The 8154-nt window shown below is 40.2% G+C and overlaps 1 protein-coding gene across 4 annotated transcripts in view; it reads left to right on the forward strand.

Moving 5' to 3' along the window:
- Positions 1-1938, forward strand: part of PTPN13 (protein tyrosine phosphatase non-receptor type 13) — a 143401-nt gene extending 141463 nt beyond the window's left edge. For all 4 annotated transcript variants that reach the window (XM_063107629.1, XM_063107628.1, XM_063107630.1 and 1 more), the window contains one exon: positions 1475-1938. In XM_063107629.1, the coding sequence (XP_062963699.1) occupies positions 1475-1570 (96 nt within the window). In that variant the 3' untranslated portion in view covers positions 1571-1938. The remainder of the gene's footprint in view (positions 1-1474) is intronic.
- The last annotated feature ends 6216 nt before the right edge of the window (positions 1939-8154 follow it).

Raw genomic sequence — 8154 nt, forward strand, 5'->3', positions numbered from 1 at the left:
GGCACCATTGAGAAAGTAAGGCTTGAGCAAAGATTGGAAGGAGGTGAAAGAGGGAGTCATGTAGGTACTTGGGGGTAAGAGCCTTATAGGCAAACGGCACCCTGCGTGGAAGTCCAAGGTGGGAGTGTACCCAGGAGTGGTTACAACCAATGTGGCTGGGGTGCAGGGGGGGTTAGGAGGAAAGCAGAAGGAGGGGAGACAGAGGTGAGGTGACAGAGGCCAGGGCTATCCTGAGTGAAATGGGAGCCACCATAGGATTATAGCATGGAGTGACATGATCTGACACATTTTAAAGGACCACTCTGGCTGATTTGTTAAAATGAGGCCTGATCTGGGCATGAGGGTACAGGGTTCAAAGCAGGGAAGTCAGTTAAGTGGCAAGCAGGGGTGGCCCAGACTAGAGTAGTGTGTGTGGCCATAGTGAAAGAGGACATTATGTGAAGCGGATTTACTAATGTAAGAGGAGTCAAGGATGACTGTCTAGAAAATGTAGAAAAGTTAAAACACAGATGAACTGAAAGGAAATTAAAAGGCCACTTGTATTCCTACTCTCAGAGAGTTATTAATGTTTTTAAGACATGGTCTTACACTTTTTATCCTAAACACATGTGCATGCACATCTGTGCTCACGCATATGAGGGTACTTCAAAAAAATCGAGGAAAAATGAAATTAAAAGATAACACAAATCTTTCCATGAACTTTTGATGACCCCTTATGCAAACGTGCAACTATGTTAAGTGAGATTCAACTGTGGTTATTATTTTATTACTTTCTATTTAATATACTATGATTTTTTCTGTTCATTTTCAAACTCATTAATTCCTTGCCAAATAACAAAGGAACCTGGATTTCTGTACAACCAACTTAATGGAGAATAATTTAACCAAAAGAGTTTATTTTCTTTTTTTTTGACCGGTAAGGGGATCACAACCCCCTGCACTGTGTGGTCTGCACCATGCTCAGCCAGTGAGTGCACCGGCCATCCCTATACAGAATCCGAATCCACGGCCTCAGTGCTCCTAGTGAGCCATAGGGCCGACCCCAAAAGAGTTTATTTTCGAACAACTTTATTTTCTATATTCTTTTGTTCCAAAATATTTAAAGAAAATTATCTTGAATTGCTTCTTAGCTATTAATTTCATGACATTTTGAAACATCAGAATGAGTTCAATAAATCTAGAAGAAGTTTTGTAGGAAGGTTATTTTTCCATTAAATATTATTGAAGCACAAAAAAATGCTTTGGCCCACCAATCGGAACAGCTAGCACTCTGGGATGGTTTCACCCTCACCCCACCCCAGGCTTTTCTTCCTCATTTTATCAGTCTGATTTCTGTTTTTTATAATTTTTATGACACCACACAATTCTGTACCCTGCTTCTTACATTCAACATTCTACGAAAATTTTTCCGTATTTTCAAAATATTTAAACACCATTTCCATCTCTTTCTCTTTTTTTTTTTTTTTGGCCATAGGATCAATATATTTTCTGCTATCAAGTCATTCTTTATGTCCTGACACGTCTTCAAGCTGAAGAAGAGCAGGAAGAGCAGCCTCAGCCTCTGAAATGACATGAAAGAGCCGCCGTCTGGATGTTTCCATCCTCTCCTAAGCCTCCAGCAGACTCCTGCTCTCTATTCCAAATAGAAATCACAGAGCAGCAAGTCCATACAACATCATTATGCCTATTCTCCTCTACCTTAGAGGGGTATTCTTCATCACAATAAATACTGTTGAAAGGCTGTATTTTTACAGCTACTTTAACATACGATCATTATTTTTAAAATTTTAACACTAACTGAACAATGCAGATCTTAGGGATGATTAAAGGCAGCATTTGATTATAGTGGACATTGTTACAAGGACATTCTGAGTCTATTTTTAATGCACCAATCTTGTTTATAGCAAAAATTATTTCCAGTATTTTAATAAAAATAGGGTTATTTTATAGGGGATACTTGAAACCGGTATTTAAGCTTTAAATGACAGTAATATTGGCATAGAAAGAAAATAGCAAATGTTTACTGTATCAGTTTCTAATGTTTACTATATAGAATTTCCTGTAATATATTTATATACTTTTTCATGAAAAATGTAGTTATCAGATGTCTGTCTGTAACTGCATCATCTGTTTGTAATGCATCATCTCACTTTGTAAATAAATATACACCTTAAAACACGAACAAGCCAAAGCTGTGCAGACATTTTGAGTGTATGATTTTCTAACAACACCCAGGCCCCTGGGAGGGCAGGGACCTCTAGACCCCAACTTCCCATCTCCTCAATTGGTCATGCCAGTAATAGGGAACAGGAGTTTTGTCAGAAATCCCAGTAGATCTTCATTAAGGGCTGCTATGAAGGTCACATACTGGCCTAACAGCCACTAAGAAATTCAGAATCTGTCTCCCTTCCTTCTGTCTCCCTGTGAGTGGTGCCAGTGTACTGTGCCTAACTGATAAATAAATCAGAATATTCTCAGTAATACTCAGAATACTCAGCTGAGCAAGGGGTTGTCAAAGAAAACATTATTATACTACCTGGGAGGTTTATATTTGGTTCTGCCAAATAAGAAGGAAAAGAGCTCAGCCTCAAAAAGCCTGCTTTGGCTGAGCAGGTGTCTGATTCTCAGTATTTGTTTCACTAAATCTTAATTCTAACAGTACTCCTCCATGCAGCCGTGAGTGGCACCATTCCAAGGCCCAGGAAACTGCTTTGCTCATCCGCATAAGACTGCACAGTTCTGAGCTAGCTGACTTGAATTTCTGATTCAGAATTTCTGATTTCACCCAAAGTGCAGCGATTTGCTGGGATCTGTTCCTGAGGATCTGAGGCTACTGGAAGGCAAAACACAAAGTGAGTAAATACATAAAGCTCCATGGTAATATGTTTTGCTCCCCACCAGGTAACAAGTTTGGATCCTATCTCAAAATTTCCTCTGAATCTGGCAAAAGAAGCCTCACCACCACCATCCCCACTTCAGTCAGAAAAGTCTTTGTCGATTGGGCTGTGGCCAAAATTTTCATTTGGGGGCAAAAAGTTTTCTATTCCTTTAAAAGACATTTGGAGGGCCGAGCCCGTGGCGCACTCGGGAGAGTGCGGTGCTGGGAGCGCAGCAACGCTCCCTCCGCGGGTTCGGATCCTATATAGGAATGGCCGGTGCACTCACTGGCTGAGTGCCGGTCACGAAAAAGACAAAAAAATAATAAAAATAAAAATAAAAAAATAAAAGACATTTGGAAATCCATGTTCTGAGTGAGCTGGAATCGTGAGGTCCTGTTTTCCTGCCATAGGCGTATGAAAGGAAGCCAGATGAGCTCTGGGAGCCAGTGCAGCTGGAGGTGATTAGCTACCATCTAAAGTCAGCATAGGTGGGAAGAGGGCAAAGCTGGAGGATACTTTTTCTGGAAAGAATGTAGCTGGGAAATGGAAACTGTGGGAAGAAAATGTAGGTTTAGGTTTACAACCCTGAATGGAAACATTATAATAAACAAAGTTACTGGCCTCATCTGGGACTGGCTCCAACATCATGGAATGGTAAAAACCACTTGCTAGGGCCACTCTGGTTAGAAAGCAAGGTGAGGACACCGCCATGGTGGCACATGGATGCATTCAAATATCAAACTGAAGCATAAATACAATTCAGCTCATAACACACTAGGTATTAGCTGAGTAGTAGAAGATATAACCCCAAAACATCTAGTAGCTCAATCATAATAGTTTATCTGTAGTTGATCTAACAGTTGTGAGCAGGTGAACAGTTCAGCAGGGCAGCTCTCCTTCCCTCAATTTTTAGGAACCCAGGCTCTGATGGAAGTCGTGTAATCAACACCTGGCTTCCCAGGTCATCCTGTGACTTGCCTCCACTCTCCCTGCAAGAAAAGGTACGGAGAGGTGTTGTGAGCCAGGCCAGGCCTGGAAACAAAGCACATCACTGCCACTGTCAGCAAGAACTGACCCAATGAAGGCCCCTGAATACAGGAAAGCTGGAAAATGTAGTTAGAGCAGCTGTTTCCCCGTGACAATCTATGCTACAGGAAACATAAATTGTAATGGAGCGTATCTATAAAACTGAACTAGAGTTGCGTATTGTGGAAGAATGTATCTTAGTACAGTCCTGAGCACTGCAGGATTAGAAACATAATTTTATCCCAAATCAAAACTTTGGTAGATGTCATTAGAGATATTTCTGAATTATCATAAACAGGAGAGAAATGGCTGTTGAGAAAAGATCAGATTTTTTTACATCTCTGATTCCAGACAGCCTGCCAAATCTCTTGGTTTAAAAATGCCTAGTTATCTAAATGTAATGTGATAAATCAAGAAAAGAACAGCTTACCACAGCTATCTTCCAGTCATAGACATTTTGATAGTGACAGAATGTGTTCCTATTTTACTCAATTCAGAAATATTCAAGGAACATTATTATGGTGGAGATCAACATAACAAATTATGGTCTGGCCTGCATAATATTTTGAGGCCATTTTAAATTTTAATATATCAATTTGGGATTGTACAAGGGTACTTCATGAAAAGATTTGTATTATCTTTCAGCTCGACTTTTCCACAAACTTTTTGAAGTACGCTTGTATGTGACTGCAGGTAACCAAAAACCAACCAAACGACTTACACAAATTAGAGATTTATTTTCTTTCCTTAAGAAAACAAGTTCAGAAGTAGGCAGTTCTGGGATTGATTCTGTAGCTCAAGAATGTCAACGGCTCTGTAATTATCCTGGCCTTGTATTCATGGTCTGGAAATGGCTGCTGCAGCACCAGCTATTACATCCACATTCCAGAAGGAAAATAGAAATTGACAAAGAGAAAGTGTCAGTCAGTGCCTAAGGCAAGAAAGCAAAATTTCCCAGAAATCACTAGTAGACTTCTGCTCCTATGTTATTAGCAAAAACTGTGTCAAATGCCTACCTCTAGCTTCAAGAAAGTTGTTAGCCAGGGATACTGCTGTCCCAAACAAACTCTTGGTTCTGTTAATAATGACAAAGCAATGGATACTGCATAGCAGCAAGCAGAGTGTGCTTTTCCAGTTCAGCCTCGGTTTCCATTTCTTAGTAGCTAACATTGTGTCAGTGTTTTAAGATCTTCCTGCTGCAGAAGTATCTGAATTTGTAACTGTTGAAGAGACTCATGAATAGAAAGTATTTGAAAGTAGTCTTCAGCTTTGCAGGTTTAGAAACATAATTTTATTCATTACCCAAATGTCATGCTAAGCAAACCGTCAGGATACTGAATGATAAACCATGTTGCCAATGTATTAACTTAAAAGGGAATTATGTATTGCAGAATCATAATCCTGGACATTCAAGCAGGGCTCCTCCTCATGGGTAAAATACTGGCAAAGGCTGGTCAGAGGTTACCTAGAGGTTGGGTGACCCTCAACATGAGGGGTATTTGTGAGTGCACAAGAAAAGAGAAGGGGGCGTAACACTGATAACTTCTCATGCATCGTATCAGGTTTTTTCACATTACCTACTCAGGGTGTTTAGGATTGAATGCGTTATCACCCTTTTAAGAGAGGAAACAAGTCCAGAGGGATTGTCACTTGCCCAAAGTTGCCCAAATAACCAAAGTAAGGATTCAGTTTCAGGTCTGACTGGCTTCAACCCACCACTCTACAGGCATCCTAGCTATTTAGGTGGAATACAACAGGTAGCCCTGGCGAAGCCCGGATTCTTTCCTCTATATTATGCTGTGATGATTATTCAGCTGGCTCTTTTCCAGACACAGCTAGACTTGTTCTACTTAACATTAATCCTCTGGCCCCACTTCTGTGTTTTATGTAAGTCTCATGGTCATGTAGATCAGTTAGATTGCAATTTACTCAATTAGAGCTCTTTTTTTAGTTATATTCTTTGTCCCAAAGGTAATGAGTGGCCTCCTGGACAGGTAGCGTGATTCGCAACCATCTATGGAGCAGGCAGTCTTCTGACAGGACTGCTTTCAAGCCTTACATTGAATTGTGTTGTTTCTATCTTAAAAGATGGCCTGTGGTAAGACCTACCTGTCCCTCATCCTGGGGATGTCCTGACTGTGGTAAATACTGACCATATTGTGAATGCTTCCAGAACAGTGTTGGATTTTACCATGTTGTGTTAGGTGTCTGTGTAGAGAAACAACTTAGGAAGTCGTTCTTTAAGGATTCTTTAAAACTCATGGTAATACTCAGATGTGCGAATCTCTGTTCACTCTATTGACCATGTTCATTGCAGCGATCTATTCCCTCACTAGACTATCGATTCCGTGAGGGCAGCAACCCTTCTTTTTCTTCTTCTGTTTACTTGTTTAATTTATAGGCACATGGGGAGCTGAGGACAAATGGGGATCTGAGTCCACATATTTCTCAGTTCTTCACTCAGCCCTGCCGGGGGGCTGAGGGACTGAAAGGCAGTCTGCTCGACAGAAGAAGAGAGATAGAAGGCTGAGGCTTCCTGAGCCCAGCCTTGGTATAGCAGGCACTGTCTGCAGCACAGCCCTGAGGGTCAAATTGAGTGTTGAAAGTACCACACTGCAGCGAAGTAGATGCAGTGGGGTCCCTGGGCATGTCTCCTGGATGCTGGCAGGCACATCAGGCCTTCTCAGTATGACTGTTGTGAGGAGGGGACACTGAGTCACGGGTGCAGCTGTTGCTCTGGCAGCAGTGCACGTTGGATACCATATAGTCGTTGGGACTCATGATGGTGGATATGAAACCCAAGTAGCAGTCGCTGAACTTCTTGCAGGCCTTGTAGGTGTTCACTGACTGGCGACCCTCTCCCATGATGGTCTCTTGCTGTCACTCTTGGCTATCCCCAGGTCTTGTCTTGCTGCCTTATTACTGCTATCCCATGTGCGTGTACGTAGCTCAGACTAGTTCCTCAATACACAGACATTTATCAAATGTGTATATGGGAATTCCCAAGTAGTAAAGCAACAGTTAAGAATTTAAAATCATGTCACAAATCTGCACAGTTCTTCTCCATATAAAAAGTACTCATTGGGCTGGCTGGTTAGCTCACTTGGTTAGAGCGTGGCACTGGTAACATCAAGGTCAAAAGTTTGGATCCCTGTACTGGCCAGCCACCAAAAAAAAAAAAGTGCTTGTGACTCCAAGACCAAAAGGGGTTCTATCTGTACTACCAAAAAGCCTTCCTAAATTGTTGTGAAAATGCCATAATAGTCATTGTCATCAAATTAACCCACAAGTTACTGGGAATACTTACCAAATAAAGCTGTAAAGCATTAAATCTCAGACAATACACTTTCTCTCATATTTCAAAACTTACAAATGAGAATATACACCAAATGGAATCATACAGATTCCCAACAAAACCACCTTACATAGGAAGTTATGTGATAAAAGTTGCATTTCAAATTAGTTGAGAAAAGATGACTGAGTCGATATATGATGCTGGGATAATTAATCTGCATAGCCACTGTTCTAAAGAATGAGGTAGGTCAGCACATATTGACATGTAAAGATGTTCCATAACATATACAACAATAAGGGATGATCTCAATGGTTTTAACATGGTACAGGGTATATACATAGATTAGATTCTTAACACACCATACAGAAAAAATAAATTCAAAATGGAATAAACACATGCACATTCAATCCATAATAGTAATAGAAAAATACATGGGAAAATATTTTTAATAATGTCAAAACAGGAAAAGATAGACTTTACCTACTGTCAGGCACTCTTTACTGCATGGGAAGACAAGCAGCACGCACAGCAGCTAGTAAGTATATAAGCCCCAGAAAGAACTCCCTGAAAGGGTGCTAAATACTCTCTCACAAAGGGATCCTATCACAATTCACAATCCACACGCAAAACATGAAAATTCTAATATTTTGCAGATATCAAGGTCAAAAAACATTTTTAAAAAGACTAATAAAGCTGAAAATGTAAATATATAAAACTTCTGTATGTCAAAAGATATAGAAAAACAAAAGATAAAAGACAGAGTAGGTAAAATGTTGACAATACATTGGACAAAAACATAGTCCCTATCATTGTGTTAATTCTATAAATCAAAAAGGAAAAAATACAATAGAAAAGTAGGCAAAGGACATGAATAGGCAAATCATCATAAAAGAAAACTCTGCTTCACTCATAATTTTTTAAATGTAATTTTAAATGAGATGTTTCAACAAATCG

This window comes from Cynocephalus volans, chromosome 9 (assembly GCF_027409185.1).
Source record: "Cynocephalus volans isolate mCynVol1 chromosome 9, mCynVol1.pri, whole genome shotgun sequence".
NCBI classification, from domain to species: Eukaryota; Metazoa; Chordata; class Mammalia; order Dermoptera; family Cynocephalidae; genus Cynocephalus; species Cynocephalus volans.